The sequence below is a fragment of the Dendrobium catenatum genome, unplaced genomic scaffold (assembly GCF_001605985.2).
Source record: "Dendrobium catenatum unplaced genomic scaffold, ASM160598v2 fragScaff_scaffold_743, whole genome shotgun sequence".
Lineage (NCBI taxonomy): Eukaryota > Viridiplantae > Streptophyta > Magnoliopsida > Asparagales > Orchidaceae > Dendrobium > Dendrobium catenatum.
In genome coordinates, this window is record NW_021319205.1 from 2,145,814 (window position 1) to 2,166,252 (window position 20,439).

At 35.1% G+C, this 20,439-nt stretch overlaps 2 protein-coding genes across 3 annotated transcripts in view; one reads left to right on the forward strand and one right to left on the reverse strand.

Moving 5' to 3' along the window:
• Positions 1–12,691, forward strand: part of LOC110108606 (autophagy-related protein 2) — a 38,262-nt gene extending 25,571 nt beyond the window's left edge. The window contains exons 8-14 of one of the 2 annotated variants that reach the window (XR_002304485.2): positions 282–395; positions 7,942–8,049; positions 8,146–8,278; positions 9,645–9,850; positions 10,707–10,903; positions 12,179–12,361; positions 12,448–12,691. Coding sequence is in view for 1 of the 2 variants with exons in the window: in XM_020839307.2 (XP_020694966.1) it covers positions 282–395; positions 7,942–8,049; positions 8,146–8,278; positions 9,645–9,850; positions 10,707–10,903; positions 12,179–12,239 (819 nt within the window). In the remaining variant the exon portion in view is untranslated. Of the gene's footprint in view, positions 1–281; positions 396–7,941; positions 8,050–8,145; positions 8,279–9,644; positions 9,851–10,706; positions 10,904–12,178 lie in introns of both variants that reach the window. The other variant, XM_020839307.2, reaches the window with a different exon arrangement.
• A 2,265-nt stretch (positions 12,692–14,956) lies between these two features.
• Positions 14,957–15,813, reverse strand: LOC110108607 (ethylene-responsive transcription factor 9-like). Its single transcript, XM_020839309.2, has one exon. It carries the CDS (start codon positions 15,619–15,621, stop codon positions 15,088–15,090), a length of 534 nt encoding a protein of 177 aa, XP_020694968.1. The 5' UTR covers positions 15,622–15,813; the 3' UTR covers positions 14,957–15,087.
• Between the last annotated feature and the right edge of the window lie 4,626 nt (positions 15,814–20,439).

Here is a 20,439-nt window from a genome sequence, read left to right on the forward strand (position 1 = left end):
ATAGTCTGCTTTAAAGTATAGCTTGGTAAATGCTTTCTTTTCCATAGAAGTGTCTCTACAAGGTGCGTTTTTTTTTTCTGCCTTTCAGATCCTTTCTTTGGTGTGTGCGCGCATTTATCTGCATACTTTGGTAGTACATATTATGTAATTATAATAATCTTAAATTTTATTTTCTTTCCAAAGCTATGGCGCTAGGTACTTTTCATTTGTAGCTTTTACAAATATATTGCGTCTTGAGGGCATCCTTGGTTTTGGACTGACTCCCCATCTCTTTATTTCAGAAATGTGATGTGAAGCCTGTGGTTGTGCGTGTTGACTATATTCCTCGTCACATGGATCTAGCATCACTTAGAAGTGGAAACTATGTTGAACTTCTAAACCTGGTATCCTGGAAGGTAACATGGTCTAGTAACTCTAGTTTTGTTTGTTTTGTTACTATTGTTTGGCTTTCCGATAGAACCTGTCATTAAAATACTGGTTCATTATATTGGATACAAAATTGCAAGTTAGCTATCATATTACTATGAGATTGCAAGACTTTCTAATGTCTTACTGTTTTGGTTTAGTGACATCTTCAGTGAGTTGTTATTTTTTATACATATCTGTTTTAATAGCTGTTATGTTTAGGTATAAGCATTTTACTTGTTTTTTTTAACACAAGCTAGTTGTTAATTGTTTGACATCAAAATAGTAGATATCTCCGACCCCCAAACATATTATACAGATGTGGTCGTGGTAGCATATCGTAAACAAGCATTAACATCCAGCCCAACAAACACTAATTGCATCTTACACTGATGTTCAATAACAATGAAGTCTACACAACTGCTTTAGAATGACTTTGTCCTCATGTATATGTCCATAGTTTCAAAAAGATGTTTGAAACGTGTTTCTTATGTGTCGTAGGATGTATTATTTCTTTGTGTTAGCCTTGATGTATTTTAGCGAGCATTATAAGTCTTGAGTCTATATAAGATCTTTAGTCTTTTATTTAGGATCATTGCATGATGAATTGAGAAGTTCATTCGTCTAATTTATTTTACTCCTTTTTCTTATTACCTTTCCGTTTCTCCTATATTGGACTCCGCCAAGTTTTGCAATGCATTCTGTATCAATTACCAACAAACATTCAACATGATGTGAACCAAACAAGCCTTAAATGTCTGTAGACATCGAAGTAATAGCTTTTTCAACATTTCTCCCTTTATAAAGTTATTAAAGTGAATTGAATCTTTATGAAACATCTTATCATTCATGGTTAGATACTGCTCAGCTGCCCTTTAATGCTGGCAAAATTATAATTGGTTTGTTCTTGAAGCTTAGGGTTCTAGTCTGATTGATGCAAAAGTTTGAAATTTCTCTCCTATCATCCTTCTCTTTAGCTATGCCCGCTAGTATCAAGGAACACGGATTACTCGGCTAATCTAATCACAATTATTTGAAAATTTGTAACTCTAGCTAAATTATACGTACAGACAACATGGTTATTTGATCTGTAATTTAGTGTTATAAATATGCATGGAATGTATTTGTGATGGATGGATGGATGGACTGATGGAAGCTCTATATTAAAAGCTAGTGATAAGTTAATGATGCTTTTAATCAGAACAATATTCCTCGACCTATGTGGTATGGAGATATTGCAGTCCAATGGCTGGAAGTAAATGGCACTAACAGCTCTTTTTCCTAAATGAACATCTGGTATTAACAAGTAAATCCATTTGTTGAATCCGTTATTTTCTGAAGGTAATTAGTAACGCCTATTTACTGTTACATGTGCACAACTAGTGATTTTTGGGGTTAGTGTGGATCTCCAATCATTAAAGTTTCATGTTAATTTGTATGAACGCTTACTCAGAAGCCATGCATTAAAGCTAATGATAAGTAAATGATGCTCTTACTCGTAACATTATTCCATGTCTTGTGTGTCATGGTGGTTTGAAGTCCCATGTTTAGAAGTAGATGAATCATGAAAGTATAATTCCTTCTTTGTCATGCAAAGGGAATTTCTTGCAATAACAGCTGAAATTTTCTTTGGAGCCATCAAGTGTGCAAGGGCCGCTGCATCGGCGCCCGGATGCAGTGTTAAATAGGCAATGTTTACCACATTATGAATGAATGTGGGTAAAGAAGCTAGTCCATGAGATTAAAATTAGGATAGGAACTTGGAATATAGATCCCCTTACAGTCAAATTAATAAAATTAATATATATTATGATTCATAGGAAGATAAATATTCTATGCATTCAGGAAACTAAATGGGTTGGAGAGAAGGCTAAGAAGATTGATAGTTTAGGATTTAAACTATTGTATTCTGATAGGAGTCATATTAGAAATGATGTAGGTGTGATTATGTATAAGAGTTTGAAGTTTAATATTATAAAAACTAATAAATTAGAGATAAAGTTATAGCTTTAAAGATTGTTGTTGATGCTAAGATTATTAATATTATAAGTGTTTATGTTTCTTAATTAGGTTCGGATGTGTTTAAAATTAAAATTTTGGAATGACTTAGAAGAATTAATACAAAAGATGCATCTAAAAAAAGAGTTTTTATTGGAGAAATTTTTAATGGATATGTTGGTAGAGAGGTAGATAATTTTAAAAGTATTCATGGTGATTATTAGTTGGGAGTGATTAATAAATGTGATATGACAATATTAAATTTTTTTAGCTTATGATTTTATAATTTGTAATATTTTATTTAAAAAAAGAGATGAGCACACTTATAAGAATGGATATAGTAAAACTAAATTTTATTATTTTCTTATAAAAAAATAGATTGTTTACATTGCAAAGATTGTAAAATTATTCAGAGTAAAAGTTTATGTACCTAACATCTCTTATTAGTTTTAGACTTTAAGATAAATAGGCAAAAATAAAAAAAGTAAAATATTATTCTAGGATTAGGTGAGGCTTTTAAATAATATTAATAAAAATATTTTCTAGAGTAAAATTCTAGATCTTAAGATTTTGTCTGTGCATGAGGAATCTAATGTTATGTGAAAAAAAGTAGTAAGTGATATTAAGAGTGTTGCAAAAGATATGTTTTGATTATCAAAGGAAAAAATTCTTAGTAGTAAAAATAGTTGGTGATAGAATCAAAATGTGCAATAAAAGATAAAAAAATAAGAATATTTGCTATAAAAATTGGTTTAGAGGTAAAAATTTTGATAATTGTGAAAGATATAAAGAGGCCCGTAAGGCGCTTAAGAAAGCAATATACGATGCAAAGACTTTAGCTTTTAATGATTTATATAATATATTAGATACTAAGGAGGGCGAAAGATATATGTATAAGTTAGCCAAACAAAGAGATAACGTAGTAAGGATTTAGTTCAAGTGAAGTGTATTAAGGATGAAGATAAAAAAGTGTTTTTATTAGAAGAGGATATTCAACAAAGGTGCAGGAGATATTTTGCTAAACTTTTCAATAAAGATCGTGAGAATGTGATTGACATTAATGACCTTAACACCCTAAATAAAAAAAATGTTTGTTTTTATTGGCATATTAGTAAAATAGAAGTTAGAGAGGTTTTAAAGAAAATGAAGTGTGGAAAAGCTGTTGGACCTGATGATATTTTAATAGTGGTATGAAAATGCTTAGGAGATGAAGGAATTTCTTAGCTTACTAAACTTTTTAATATTATTTTGAAGACTAAAGGGATATTAGATGAGTGGAGAATGAGTGTGTTGATTCTTATTTTTAATAATAAAGGTGATGCATAAGATTGTGTGAATTATAGAAGAATTAAGTTAATGTGTCATACATTAAAACTATGGGAGAGAGTTATTGAGCATAGGTTGCGGCGTGATACTAATTTTTCTCAAAATCAATTTGGATTCTTGCTGGGTAGGTCTACTATGACAGCTATACATTTATTGAGAGGTTTGATGGAGAAGTATAGAGAGAACGAGGATCTACCTATGATATTTATTGATTTAGAGAAAACATATGATAAAGCTCAAAGAGAAGTATTTATGAAGTTTTCTAAAAAAGAGGGGTTAATAATGCTTATAGTCAAGTCATTAAGGATATGTATACAGGAGCTGTTATGTTTAAACACAAGGTGGTTTAACCAAGTACTTTCCTATTTCAGTTGGATTACGTGAAGGATTAGCCTTAAGCCCATGGATGCTCTTAATCGACATTTGCAAGAGGTTGTACCCTAGTGTATACTTTTGCTGATGATATTCTTCTTGTTTATAAGACTAGAGATGGAGTTGAAGGTAAACATGAATTATGGAGGTCAACCTTAGAGTCTAAAGACTTTCGTTTGGGTAGATACAAAATTAAATATATAGAGTGTAATTTTAGTAATAATAGATCTAGTAGGGGGAATGTGACTTTGGGTGATCATGTCATTAATAAGAGTACACATTTTAGATATTTTGGGCGATTGTTCAGAGTAGGGGTGGAATCGAGTCAAGCCGGCTCGCGAGCCGGCTCGAGCTCGACTCGACAGTAGGCTTGACGAGTCGAGCTTATCGAGCTCGATAGCTTATTGAGCTCGAGCTCGACTCGACTCGAGAGCTCGTCGAGCAGCTCGCTTCACTGGGAAAAAATAAATTGTCGTGGGAATATGAAATCAGGGACGGCGTGGACGCGGGAAAAAGGATGGCGAGCAGTGACGCGGACAGAGACGACAGACGGGACCATACAATGCAAGACTCGACAGAGATCTCCCGCAACAAGATCTAAGCGGCGCTTCCCAATGCATGCGCCGCCGGAAGACTTCCATGTTGGATCTGGGAACCCTGGGGTTCTGAGCTAGAATAACATGGGATATTAAGAGAGATTCCGGCAACACATAGACTGGGAAGCCGTTGTGGAGCCCCGGGAGGAAAGCAAGGGGGACGAACATAGAGAAGAAAACAAGCAGTAGGATCACGCGAGCTCGAGCTCCTCCGGCCTTCTCCGGTCAGGAGTTGCACTATCTCGACAGATCCGAAAAGAGCGGTCTCTCCCGCAGCTCCATCACTTCGTTGTCCGAGCTCATCCGCTATCCCTTCGATGGAAACTATTTTTCTTGCTCCCAGTGGTTAGCAACGATGCAGACGACGAAGCGGACACCGACACGGACGACGACGCGGACACCGACGCGGACGACGACGCGGACACCGACGCGGACAGCGACACAGACGACGAACGACATACGCGGACACGAGCAGCGACGCGCGAGCAACGACGGACGCGGGCACGCGAACTCGAGCTCGAACCGCTGCTCGAGAGCTCGACGAGCTTTTTTTTTTCTGTCGTGTCGAGCTCGAGCTCGACTCGAGTTCGAGCTCGAGCTCGACATTTGACAGACGAACTCGACTCGAACAACCCTTGACTCGTGCTCGATTCGACTCGTTTGCACCCCTAGTTCGGAGTGATGGTGAAATAGATAGGGATATTATTAGTATATTTAAATTGGATGGTTGAAGTGGAGGAATGCATGGGGCTTGTTGTGTGATAAAAAAGTCGTCCTTAAACTTAAAGAAAAATTCTATAGTATGTTTGTTATACACTTGCAATATTTTATGGTACAGAATGTTGGCCATTAAAAGAGAAGCATAATATTAAGTTAAGTGTTGTAGATATGAGGATGCTTAGGTGGATGAGTGGCTTTACTCTTTGAGACAGGATACAAAATGAGCATATACGTGAAAAGATTGGAGTAGCTCCAATGGAAGATAAGATTAGAGTGAGTTGTCTTAGATTGTTTGGTCACATAAAATAACGGCCTTCCGATTATCCTGTTAGGAATGTAGATGTATTAGATTTAACTTATGTTAAGAAAGGTTGAGGTAGACCTAAAAAGACTTGGTTAGAAAATATTAAAATGACATTTCTTTATTAGATTTAAATGAGAATTTGACTCTTAATAGGACACAATGGAGAAAAAAAAAATTCATGTAGCCAACCCCACATAGTGGGATAAAGGCTGGATGTTGTTTTTGTTGTTGGAAAGTTCAATGCCAAAGCCAAATTTAGGCATGATGGCACCAGTGGCGGATCCAGCCTCATTTTTTAGGGTGGGCAAAATTTTAGTTAATTAAAATAATAATAATAATAATAATATTATTATTATTAATAATAATAATATTATTATTAAATAGTAATAATAATAAAATATTTTTTTAATATAATATTGATTTTAGTAATAAAAATTGAAGTATAATCATATAAGTTATGTTGAACCTAGACTCTAACTTAAAAAAATAATAATAAATTAGCCAAACGTTATCTAACTAAGATAAAAATAATAATCAGCCAAAATTTTGCCAAAAAACACCTTCAGGTCCAACTAAAAAGGTTTTATTGTGCTTAAAGTAGCTTGTGATTAATTAAAAAAAATCCATCCTATAAGGCTATAACCATATTTTGAAGATTAATGCCTAACCATACGAAAGAAAACCTTATTTGTCAATCCAACAACTGCATCTAGACTTCTAGTGTTCTAGTAAATTTCTCCAAATATACTCTAGTAGCAGCTATGCAAAACGTTAGTGTTAAATTCATAAAATGCTAAGTTGCTACTTCTAATTAAGTAGATAATAGCTATTAGAGCATGCACAATATCTTCGTCCCTCCGTAGGAGCTTACCAAGAAGACGAGGTGCAAGGTCTAGGGCATCGGTTTGATTGAAACCCCACGGCATTAATGCAGCCGCCGCTAATAAGTTTAGGGAAGTATTGAACTGAACAAACAGACCGGAGGCAGGGAATCCAAATGGTGAATAACAAGGCAGCGACGGCGAAGCGAGAAGGCATCGAAAACGAAGGCTCTTCAACGTCAAATGCTGAGAGTCTGAGAGATGTGATTCACAACTTGCAAGACCGGTTGGACGTTGGGATGGGCAAGCATGCTCAGGTTATGGAAAAAAATATTTTTGAGAGGGGGCAGAGTTTCAAAAAAAGCCCTCTAAGACATTAAATTTTGTTTTTGAGGGTGGGCATTTACCCACCCTGAGCTGGCTAGGGATCCGCCTTTGTCATGATGCAATCCCAGGACTTTGGCAACAATTTATAAGGTCTTTACCAACTAAGATAGTTGCACACGTTGAGGTATTGCAATCACGTGTTTGGAATTTGGTGAGTCATGAGAGTACAATCTTCTGATATTATGTGAATGGACCACTTGCATTAAGCCATTAACAAGTAAAACCTTTTGTTGGATCCATCATCTTTTGAAATATAGTTAATGGTGCCTATTTACTATTATTTTTGTTGACCAGCGAGTCTTTGGTTGTGAATCGTGAATATTGATAATGATTTCAGTTGTTTGAAAATCTGGATATAAATCTGATAACTATGTAATGCTGATTTTATTTTTTCGGTATAGACCACTTCTTACGTAATTCTGTGATAATTCAAGTATCTTGAAGATTTAAAGCACGCATGGTTGATTTTTATTTGATTTGCTTTGTTGAGTTTCTGGAGAGCTATATTCTTATACTAAAGTTTTGCTCATGTTCTATTAAACTCCGTTAAAAAATGAGTTTTATTAAACCAAGAATATGAACATATACTTTGTATAGGCATTAGCTTCTGCTGCGTTGAACCTGGAACAAGGATATGGCTGCATTTTTGTAGGTTTACGTAGATAAATGGATAATGAGTAGAAATTACTGTACCTTTTCCTAACAATCTTGTGCAACTCAATTTGCTTTTCCAATTTTCAAGGTTAGCTAGTTGCATTCTAGGTAAGTTGTACTTAAGAAACTCTTTTTTACTTGCAGAATCATAGATTAATATAAAATGTTTTCAACATGAAAGCTATTTTTTTTACACTTGTTGTCTCATTATAATGCTTGTAGATGTAATCTGTTATGATTATTGGTCCATCCTGTTTATAACAAATTTATGTTCTTAGAAACGCAGCTGTCAAATTTTATTGTGCTTGTTTCATTGACATGATGAAGATTGTAGTTATTTGGTAACCTTATATTGCAGGGGATTGACTTACAGCTGAAACAAGTGTGTGCTGTTGGTATTTATGGCTGGGCAAGTGTGTGCGAAACGGTAGTTGGGCAATGGTTGGAAGATATTTCTCACAACCAGGTCTTGAACTGTCTTTGTTTTTTTTTTTTTTTGCTTTTCCAACTTAGTCTCATGCTCAACTTGTCAGTTTCATCATTTTATTCGGGTCCTTTGTAGGTTCACAAATTATTGAAAGGCCTTGCTCCTGTTAAGTCATTGGTTTCTGTTGCTGCTGGCACTTCTAAATTGGTTACCCTGCCTGTCAAAAGTTACAAAAGAGATAAGAAGCTTCTCAAGGGAATGCAGCGGGGTAAGGAAGAAGTATTTTATTGTCAAGGTGTACGATGTAGTTTCTGTATTAAAACTTTCTAAACTTTTTGGCTTCCCGTGTGTTTACTGTTTCTTCCAGTTTTGGTTGTAATATGTGGTTTGTTACTTTCTGAAGAGCCATCTAGGCTGTGATTGAACGAGAGATGAATTGTGATATATCATTTGTATTTCCATTAGCGTGAAGTTAACTACACAGAAGAATCTAGTCCATACCTAAAATCATTCTTTAGCTCTTTTTGTAGATAACACATAGGTTTTTATTTTCTTAATCTTACATTGTAACTTATCCCAGGGTTTTAACTGGTAATCTACTTTTCTGTAAAAATTTAGGGATTATTCATAAAAGCTTAGGTATATGGGTCAGATCTGCTTACTTCGAGTCTATTTCCCATGCTGATTCAAGTCATTTAAGAACAAAATTCATATAGAAGAAATAAAATACAGGAAAAAGTATAAATCTACTATGATCCTTTCTAACAATCAAATTTCCCCCCACTAAAAATGTAATTAATACCTTATGAGCTAGAGAGCTTCAAAACTTCCATCATCTACTTTTCAAGTCTATTTGGGTGGGGCTTAAGTTAAACTATGCCAAATAAGCTAAACATAGCTATGCTAAGTAATTAATTAGTTATTTAATGATTCCATGCTAATTAATGGGCTCTATTTATGCCCTAATTTCTCATATTTTTCATTTGATTTATTTTATTAGGTTTGATTATCTTCTTTTGGATAAATATTAGGTTTGAATTTGATTTTGAATAGGATTAGATTTTATATTAAATAATTGACCTCATCCTTATGACTATATTTACAAATAGGAATCCATGGGTAACAATTGGACAAATTATTGATTAATGAAATTTTATGGGCCAATCGTGTGCTTTATCTAGATTCAAGTTGTCTCCTTGGATTGCTTCAAGTTATATGCACAGAGTTATCTTGCTCACCTCTCCATGTTATGTATGTGAAGCTTTTTCTATCCCTTAATTTTGGTGTCAACGTGATCTAATCTTTCTTCTATCTCAATTCTACTTTAACTATATTTCCCAATCTCTATTTTACTCACCTCACTTTCATGCTCCTATTCTTATATATCATATTCTTCATAATCCGAAATTATGCTACGATCCTGTCTCCAGATCCCCAATCTTTTGAAAATCTTACCAAATCTGCTAAACCCTTAGTATCTGCCAATCCCTCAACCTGTAATATTTTTATTATTGCATTTGTCGACTTCATTACTTCTAAGAAGTAGTATAGGTTTGCATGAAACAGCACTTTAAGGCAGTTTACTAACATAGAAATGATATGTAATTTTCTTGCCTTGTTTTTCTGTTTGCCAGGTGCAATAGCTTTTGCTAAAAGCATATCTCTTGAAGCTGTTGCATTGGGGGTTCATTTGGCATCAGGTGCTCACGAGATACTACTTCAAACAGAGCTCATTCTTAGGAATATTCCAACAAATGCACCATCACCATTTGAAAAGGATAGAAGAAAGAAATCGGCAAACTCTAATCAGCCTGTGGATGCACAAGAAGGCATCCGGCAGGTATGCATTCTCTGGGCTGTGTCATTGTGTACTTTCAATTTGACGTCACTTGTCAATTTATCATACAGAAATCTATGATGAAATGAACTGAATCAATTATTTTTAAGATCTTGAGCTTGGCTATTAGCTTGGCTATTGGAAAAATGTTGGAAACTTATGAATTTCTAACTATTTTTTAAATAAAAAAAAAACTAGAACTGTTTATGTGACAGATCTTGAAAACACATTGGGTATATAAATTCTCTTCCAGTGCTATAAAATATTTTGAATTCATCACTTGGTTATCAGATCCTATATTAGTTACTGATAATATTCAAAGAGTAATTGGTGAATTCATTCATGACAAGTACGAAGTTTAGCTTATTCTAACTTTGGAATTCTTTTATTTCTCAAATTTAGCCGACCAACTGTCGTTGACTATGCACCCTCAAAACTTTTCTCACCTTACTAATCTACTTTTGAAAGTGCCATTATTAAACCTTGTTCTTCCATCGACATCTAGATCAACTGAAAGGTGCAATACATGCCAAGTGCTAAACCTGTTGCATGTTTGCAAAGTATTATGGGGCCTCCAGAATCATCCCTTCAACTTTTCAGATAAATTTTAAACATAAAATATGATATCCTATGCCCCATCATAAATGGGACGGGAGCATTGCCTTCATGTAACAGAAAATTATGATGTAAACATACTGAAGGCTTTTCATCAAGCATCTTTATATTCATTATACCTTGTAACTCCGATCACCTTGCCTGCTAATCATGAAAAATATAAGCCCTCTTTGCAACTAATTTCCAAGTGTATGGATTCACATATATGTTTATGATGTCTCTCACACATCATGCTTAATCATAGGCATATGAGAGTCTAAGTGATGGCCTCAGTAGAACGGCTTCTGCAATACTTGGAAATCCTATCAAAGAGTACCGGCGTGGTGCTGGCGCTGGATCAGCTTTGGCAACTGCAGTCCGTGCTGCCCCTGCAGCAGCTCTAGCTCCTGTTACTGCTTCTGCTCATGCCATGCACTGCGCTCTTCTTGGTATGAGGAACAGGTAGTTTCTTGTTTTGCTCATTTTTATCATTAATGCAGTACAAAGTTCTCGAACAAATTCCTTGTCAACCTAACCAATGTGACCTTGTCAGCCAAACTACAGAAGCATATGCAGGGGATAATTAAATGGAAAAGTATACAGTCAAACAAGGAATAAACTGCAAACTTGCAGTAGCTAATGGCAGTGTAACTCATAAGGATAAATTCATTGGTTTCAATAGAAAGCCGTGACTGACATGGTTAGATTTTAAAGTAGGACTGAAAATCATAAATTAAAAGTGTTGAGCCTTAATGTTTTTTTGCTCTCTATTTTTGCTTTTTACTATTATCAAATTGGTTATAAAAGTAATATCTCAAGTACAGTTAGATTTAGTGCATATTTATCAGTAGTTTCAGTCAAATCTTCTAAATTGTAGTCTGACTATATGAATGTTTGGCATGCACGACCACTAATTTTTTTCATTGGTGGATTGTATTTCCATGTGAGCTGGGTATATGAGAGCTACAAACTTACTGTGGGTTACTCTTTTTTTTTTTTCTTCCCTCACTTTCTAAGTCACTGTGCATCTATTGCTTTGGTAAATTTCTGATTTCTGAACCTCAAAAGAAATATATATTTATAAAAAAGCACGCATTTTATAAGGATATATAGTTTCGTACAGTCTATTAGCTGGTATTTTAATTCTTTGTGAACTTTAAATGGTGGCTGATAGGATGCATGATATATGATGGCAAATTTAATTTTGTTACATATTCATTTAACCATTCTGGAAGTTCCATCAAGATTATCAGTCGCTTACACTACTATTTCTTTTCTATTTTCAATTCAAATTATTTTCGGTCAATATATCCTTATTGAAAATGGATTTCTAGCTCTTGGACTTATCTTGAGATGAGTGCAAAATATATTTTGATTAGTTAGCCCTATCAAAATAAATTTATTGGCCATAAAATTCATTCCAATGAAATTTAGATCATACAAGGATTCATTCATTAGATTTTTTTTTTTTTCATTTTAAGATTTTTCACATTTCTTTATTAGTTTGTTTAACTCTTAACATGACACAATGAAGAAAAATGATTCATATAATTGAACCTACGTGGGAAAAGGATTGTTGTTGTTCTTGTTTTAGATTTTTCAAACAGATTTAATTTTTTGCGAGCGGATTTTTTTTGACTTTGTACGTTTACCAATAGGAGATCTCCATCCTAAGCTTTATATTGCTTCTCCCTACTATGTTTTCCTTCTAATACGACACCCCTCATTTCTTTGCAGCTTGGACCCAGAACGCAAAAAAGAATCTATGAACAAGTATCATGGTTCCTCCCGGCCATAGATGCTCCAAGGCAAGACTGCAAAACTGAAGATTCAGATTCAGCCTATTTTTGTTAGCTTTTGGCAACGCAATTTCTTCCAACTGATGAGTCCACACTGGACAAACACAACTTGTACAGAAATGTAAGTAAATATGAACTCTCCATATATATAATTCCCAATGCCCACCCTGATTCATTCTTTTTTGTTATTTTTCTTCCCTCCTGTAGGTAAATATTTAAACACATTCTTTTTGTACCAGAATGTAAATAATCCACGTCTTTATTCATAATCTCAGGGCTTATCTCTATGCTTTTGTAACCCCACCAGATGAGCAAATTGCTCTGTAAATATCTCACAATGTTTGTAATTTTTTGCTTCTCATCTTCTCTCATGTAAGTTAACATATATGAGTATTGTACTGCAATTTATTTGGATCACCACCTCTATTTGAAAAAAAAAAAAAATTGTATTGATCAATTTAGCAAGTGTTTTATTTGATTTTTTTTTTTTTTGTTTGTTGGTAAGTATCATTCTCTTTCTATATTTATAAATATATTATAAATTTTGATTTATTAATGATATGTTAAATTTGTGTAAAGGTTTTCGGTAAATTTGAAGGGAGAGATGGGTAGATTTGTAAATGCATGTAACTGTAGTGAATTCTTTGACATGATTGTTTTCTGTTGTTTCTAGGGCTGCCTGTGTCGTCTAGCTGGCATTAAGGCAGCCACGTGGGGCATTTTTATTGGTGTTTATTTGTGTTTGGTGCCACTCAGCTGCATTTGCCACGTGTGCATCCAATTCTTTATTAAGTGCTATTTAGGAATAAATTTTTTATTGCTTGACACATAAAAATTCAAGTTTAGATAATGAATAATTTTTATTTATGTTTATAGATATACTCATTCATTATTTAATAAGCAGGAGTTTGATAAAATTTTATTTTAATGATGATTTAATTAATTATTTAATATTTTATAACATTTTTTATATCGTTGTTAGGGTGTCAATTTCGTGTCACGGGTCGGGTTCGGGTCGAACCCGAAATTGACCCGGTATTATTCGGGTCAACACGAATCCAACTCGTTTGTGAAAAGGGGTCAGTTTTTCTGACCCGAACCTGACCCACTTCGGGTTCGGGTCAACCCACGAACTGAATGACCAGTTTCAAAATAAAAAAAAATTTGTTAGTTTTTGGGTAAAAACGGGTATATCTCTTTTTCAGGTCAAAATCAGGTCAATTTCGGGTCAAAGGGTTAATCCGAACTCGATCCGTTTCGGGTTCGAGTTGACCCGAACTCGAAATTTTCAGGTGGGTTCGAGTTGGGTTTTCGGGTCGTATCAAATATTGACACTCCTAATTATTGTTATAGGTACAAATATGATGAACATAATTTTTTGGCTGATAAGCTTGGCTTCTGCCATCACTATCCTATGACTAGATGCCAATAACCTTAAATTGCTACACCTTTTTCTTTTCTTTTCTTTTTTGGCTAAAATGTAGAAAGGTATAAACATGCATGCACGTAGAAGGAAAAGGCCAGAAATGATAGTCAAAAAGAACTGCATCATGATATTGATCATTCAAATAGCATAAACTTCAGGTTTTAAATTTGGTGGTCCAACATCATGACATTATGGTTTCGGTTGGGACAGATTTTTATTTTTTTTTAAGAAAATTTTTTAGTGTAAAGCTTAAAATTATTATAGAAAACAGTAAAAAAATATTTCAAACAAATCATATATATTTTTATACATCTAAAGCTCTAAATAACAATGAATAATTTTGACAAAATTTTTAATTAGCATGTCTTGCTTCATGATGTTTAAAGAAGTCAATTTTATGACGTTTGGATGTTGTGCTTCATAGACATTATCACACGACACTCCTATGGCTTCCCTTAATAGTTAATAGTTTACACATCATAGCTTTCTTTCAATGTGTATATTAGGGGTGTCAAAATTGAGTTTTAGGTTAGGTTCGGGTTGAACCTGAACTGAGCAGAGTTCAAACAAGTTAACTCGAACCTGATCCAAATTTACAAACGGTTTTCAAACACGAATCCGAATTCGACCTTACAGATTAGTGGGTTGACCCGACCTGATATGATTTTGCGAATGGGTCCAAAACAAAACCTTGAATACTTTTAACCTTATAATTCAAGGCATCTGAAAATTGTGCGCAAAATATGAATCTTGGATTGATTAAAAGTAATTGAATTTATTATAAATTAGGGCATTAAAATTTAGTTTGGGTGGCTTCAGCTATTTATAAAAATGGATGTAAAATTGTTATAGAGAAAGTAACTTTTTTGAAAGTTGATATAGAAAGCAGCTTTCTTACACAAAATATTTTGAAAATTTTGGAAGGGCAGTGATCAAATAGAAATTATGATTACGTTTTGAAAAACAAAATAATAAGAAAATTGTATAAAACATTGCTTAAATAATAAAAAAAAAATGTTTTAAATAATATAAATTTATAATCAAAGTGATCATCTCATTATAAAAATTTCAGTCATGAAAATTTATCATAATTTTATCAATTAATTAATTAATTATAATTAATGAAAGTGAAAATAATATAATATTAAAAATCATTAAATTTATTTTAAAATGAACTCAGTATAGATTTTGGCAAATTCCTAAAGTATTATTAAACCAATCTTCAAATAACTATAATATTTATTCAAATCAAATTTGATCAAAATATTCGATAAAAAATTGTATGCAATAATTATCATTAATAAATAAGGCGTCTTTTCCGTTCAAGAAAATGAACAATTAAAAATACAACGTTTTGCTTGTTTGTCAACCCAACAATTAAAAAAAAAAAAGTTCCGGCGAATTGTCGCCGGAGACACCGTTCAGGCGATCTCAGCCGGCGGAGGTAGGTTCAGATCAATACCCAACGAACGGAACCTCGTCGGCGGCGGCGACCGTGTAAAGTCCTCAACTGGGGAAGTGTCCGATTCGTCCTTCATGCCGAAGAAGAAAGGCTCTTCCGTCACCACCGCCGCCATTTCGTTGGATTTACCAAAGAAATACGCAGGCTTCGCAGCCGCCGCCAATTCCTTCCGAAAATCCCGGAACAAGAAGTTCGTCGGGCCGTCGCGATTGAGGTCGAGGGGAACGGCTTCACTTGATTCCTCTCCGACATCGGAGTAGGGAAAGTTCGTCTTGGCCCGAGATCCTCGGAACTCTATGGCAGCGGCGTCATAAGCCCTCGCCGCCGCCTCCGCCGTATCGAAGGTTCCAAGCCATACTCTTATCTTCTTCCCAGGATCACGGATTTCGGCGGCGTATCGACCCCACGGCCTCCTCCTCACTCCCCGGAACTGAATCTCCTTTCCGGCAGCGGCCATGGTGGCGGCGCACGTGATTTTGGTTCTCGGAGCCATCTAGGAAGTGAAAAAGGGTGAGATTTGATGAGAGCGGCAAAGGGGAGGAATTGTGATTTATAGAGAAAGGGGGATTTGAATGGACGGTTAGATGAACGGAGATTGAAAAGAATTGCGGTGTCAACGGGAATTTGACTTTGCTCCGCCGCCGCCGCCGCCCTCGTGTGTAATCAGTTTAGACATACTTCCCGTATAAATCCACGTGGATTTGATTTGCCAAATAATTCGAATTTTCATTAATAATGTGTACAAAAAAGTACACAATTAAATATTATATACACTTCATAAATAAAATATTATATATGTAATTGCCTTAAAATAGGTAGAATTATATAAATAACATTTTGATTATAGGATATTTAAATTAATTAAGATAAATTCACATATATATATATATTATATTTTTTATTAAACTGTATTGAATTTATTTCTTAATGATAAATTATTCTATCTTAAATTTCAATATTTGTTATATTTATAAAATACTATCATATCTAACCTTAATTACCATTAATATTTTGTATTTAAATCTTGCTATATTAATTTTGTAATCACCTTAAAATTATAATTTTCTGAAAAAACTAAATGAGAAATCATAAAACATATAATTTTTTTCTTGTCATTTTTTCGCGTTAAAATTGTGCTTGCCTATGGAACAAAACCTGCGGCGGATAACGGCCATTAACGGATGTTGCCGGCGCTCACGGCGGGGTGAACGTAGGCCCGCCGCCGACGACGCAGACGCCGTCTTACTCGGGTAGAACTTGGTGGGCCCGGCTACAGCGTGAAATATTGAACTTGTCCACTAAACTGACAGTTATGAGCTTATACTGTGCCAGCGGGGCAGAATTAACCCTTGCGTGACGGTGGCGCACCTGAACCCAACCGGACGGTGGTCCCTTGTCGGGTTTCTTATCTTGTAGCGGTTCAGCTTCAGGTGGGGCAGGCGGAAGGAACTACTATTCCGTCTAGAGCTACATCAGGTAGCTTATAATATGTCGCCACGTGCACTTACTCTTTACCGCGCGGCCCGACGACCCGACTCGGACCGAATCCGGGATTACTATGTTCGCGTATTGCTCGGTATTGCTACGTATTACTCGGTATTGCTTGGCAATAACGAGAAATACCACTATGTGAAGACCAATACCGAGCAATACCGAGTAATACCTAAAATAACTCGGTATTTTTCGGTATTGGTTTTGACATAATAGTATTTTTCGTTTGTTGTCGAGCAAAATAGACCAATACCGAGCTACGCAAACTCCCGGGTCCGTTTCGGGTCGGGTCGTCAGGCCGTGCGGTAAAGAGTAAGTGCACGTAGCGACATATTATAGGCTACCTGATATAGCTCTATGTCAGATAACCTGACGGAATAATTTTTCGGGCGGAAGCTGCGGGAGCGTTCAGATGTTCCGCGGTGCTAGATAAGGTTGTTTAGATTTTAGATGAGGTAACGGTCGTTAATTGGAGGGTTAACCGCGGAGGGATGATTAGCTGTGATTAGAGTTCTAAAGAGGATTGAATTAAGATAATGATTGATTAATCACGTAATTTACATGTGTTTAATGAACTTAATGCAGAAATTAATGTATAAGTATGCGAATATTATATGTTATTAAGGTAAGATTACTCAATTTTAAGTCTGGGAAGAAAATACTAATTGAAAATTGAATAAGTTTATATAATTGAGCAAAATCAATATATGATAATGAGTTTAAGGATTGTACAAGGCAGAGGCGGATTTACGCTGGGGGCCGTGGGGGCACGGGCCCCCACTGGCTGTAGTGAATACTTAATTAAAGTAATTCATGGCTCTTTAATTACGGCCTAATGTAAATTATTAATATTAAAATTTTCCCATACAGTCACACTTCACCTTCTCATGCCAGTGGTTGGCGACGATCTCTCTCTCTCTCTCTGTGTAACTCTACAAGCTACAGCAGATGCTGTAGATTTGAAAGTAAGAAAAATGGTTTGATGTGAACTACAAAGTTTCTTCTTATTTCCCTAATATGCTACTACTTTATGCATTTAAGTGGCTATTAGCATACCGTGCCATTTTAGTCTCTAATTATGTCTTCATTTTGAGACAGTTTTTTGTCACTATTTTTATATTGATTTCAAGAATTTTTTGTCTTTAATTGTTTTGAACTTTAATGGAGTTCAAGCCTTTGATTGAGACGGTTTTCTTGATGCTTCTTAAAGCAACTTTCTGCTTTAAGAAGCAGCAAGAAAGCCGTTCAAAACGAAACCTAAATCGAACCACAAATAAGCCAATCATCAGCAACAAAATATGTCTGGTAGGGCAAAAGACCAACAATTAGGCAATTAATTGAAGGGAAAGCGACAGTGTTAATAGAATAAAAGATGATAAGAAAGTATAGTAACTGAACAAACGATGATATAATAACGTCTTCAATGCACGGTTCCACTAATTCTATTGAAGGAAGAATCGATAGGACAGTGAAGTAATTCATGCAAGTTAACAAAATGGAATGGCAGAACTCAGGGCATTCATGGTGATTTTCAATGGATACGAAGTCCGCTACTGGAATGCTTGTAGGGCTCTTCTTTCCTTGGATCCTTGGGTTAATGGAAGATCTTTGATGGACTTAGGGCATCTTGCATCTCCACCAAAAATCCCATTTTCACTCCAAAATACGGTGAAACTAAAAAATTGCGTTATTCATCTCCAATCGAACTCCATTTTGCGCCCTTTGCAAAAGATAACCGTCTTTTTCTCTTTCGCACATTTCTTCGGCAAATCCGGTAGAGACAGAAAAAAAACGCAAGCAGGTGAACAATGCGACGCCAACGCCAATATGGCGTCGCACTGTCACCCGCAATCAAATATTGGAAGTTTTGCCGTGTGGTTGAAGCTCGCGAGCAATGCTATTCATGCATTTGGAGTTCGGTTGGAGAAGACCTTATATTCCCCTTCCCACCAACTCTGACATGAGTGTTATCATCAGTGATCACAACTGAGATATCTCTAATTTATCTAACTCTTTTATTAGAAGTTTCATAAGTGACGTTACAATTACCTGTGATGAGCAGGACACCATTGAGTGGAATGAAACCTCAGATCATGTTTTAAAGATCATCTTTTCTTCTCAAACCAAGCCATATAAGATTAAACTAATAAACAGTAGGCATATTAGCATAAGAAAATTATCATATATTACATAAAATAACATTCTAAGCTTTAGTTGAACTAAATCATTACTTTTAGACGTTAAAATAAATTTTCGTGTAGACAAAAATAGCTGCATTTTCAAAACCACCCAGTAAAAAATCTCAAATAAATACTAAAAATGTTCATAATCTCAATCCCTATAACTTTAAAAAAATTATGCGTGAAAATTTTACCTGTGCAAAATTATATGTATTTTAAGCTAACATATACAAAATTTTAATAAAAAATTAGTTAACAATTGCACATTTTTAAAAATTTTGGAAGAAGTATCTGCTATAGCTAAAAATTTCTGCTCGCTTACATCTGTGCGGGAAAGAACAGAGAGAAAAATTCGCAAATATTATGCTAGCTTATCAACATTATTGCACAAAATTCTCAGTGCTGTAGAGCATAAAATTTCTGGCTGAAAGAAGCATCATGAAATTCAAGCTGTGCTTCTTGTTATGAACTCATCCTATTTTGTCTCGGCTGCATGACTTGTTTTGATTCTCTGCAATACTGGATGGGTTATGTTTTTGTTGGTCTTAATCGCAACCGGCTTCTTTTAGCAGAATATAATTTCAGCTCCCCTGGCCGAGTAGCTTGGATTGTTTTGCTGATTCAAATTCATGAAGCTGGGTGATCTGTTTTTGGTTTTGGCGATATTTCCATCACTTTTTGTTATGGTTAGCATTTGCTTTTTGATTATGATTTGCATCCTCCCCTTATGGAGAAATTATTCTGTGTGGAGTCCGGACGGTAAAGAACCAACCGGATGTGATATACACAGTGTGTATATTGAGTATAATTTTGTACATAGTTTGATTTTTTTTTTACACAGTGTGTACAAATATTGTGTACACTCACATCCGGACGTTTCATTACCATCTGGACTCCGCACGAAAAAATTTCTCCCCCTTATAGATGTCTACCAAAGAAAACATTGGTTTGATTATATGATCACCATGATCAATCACTTAGTATATGTGCGATAACATATTCTACTGAATCCTGCGGGTTTTTTGCTCTTCTTCCTATTTGAAGTATGTTTCGTTCTCTTTGCTGATGCTACAATTAATTTTAGTAATATTGTGGCTCCCTCTTTACTGCACATTTAGTCATTTACATACAACTCCACCTTTGTGAATGGAATTGAGCTCAGGTTTTCATGTTGGTGAACAGCTATTGCTCTTCTTAAGAAATGAAAGAATCAAATACAAATAAAAAATTAGCCTTAGTAGGAAGGTGACGTTTGATGAGAGCTTCATGCATAAGAAAACAGTTCAAATTTCATAACAAAACCACATTTCTTTTGAGTACATGCAGTCAAAGGACAGAGAGGTAGAGATTTGAACAACTTTTTAAAGAGGTCCAACAGCTGCAACACACCATCGCTATCTCCAAATATTAAAAATAGGCGACACATTCAACACCTCAGAGCTGAAGCTAGTAGCAAAGCAGCCTGTGATTCCAGAGAAATTATTAGGTGCAGAGACCAGATGTAGAGGTATGCCTGAACTCCAATAAAATATTAACATGTGGAGTGGACACGTGAATATTCAATTAGATTTATTTTTTTATTTAATGTGTCCGCAGAACTTTAAACAAGCACACCGAAAGTGCAAGTAAAGCGCAGTCAA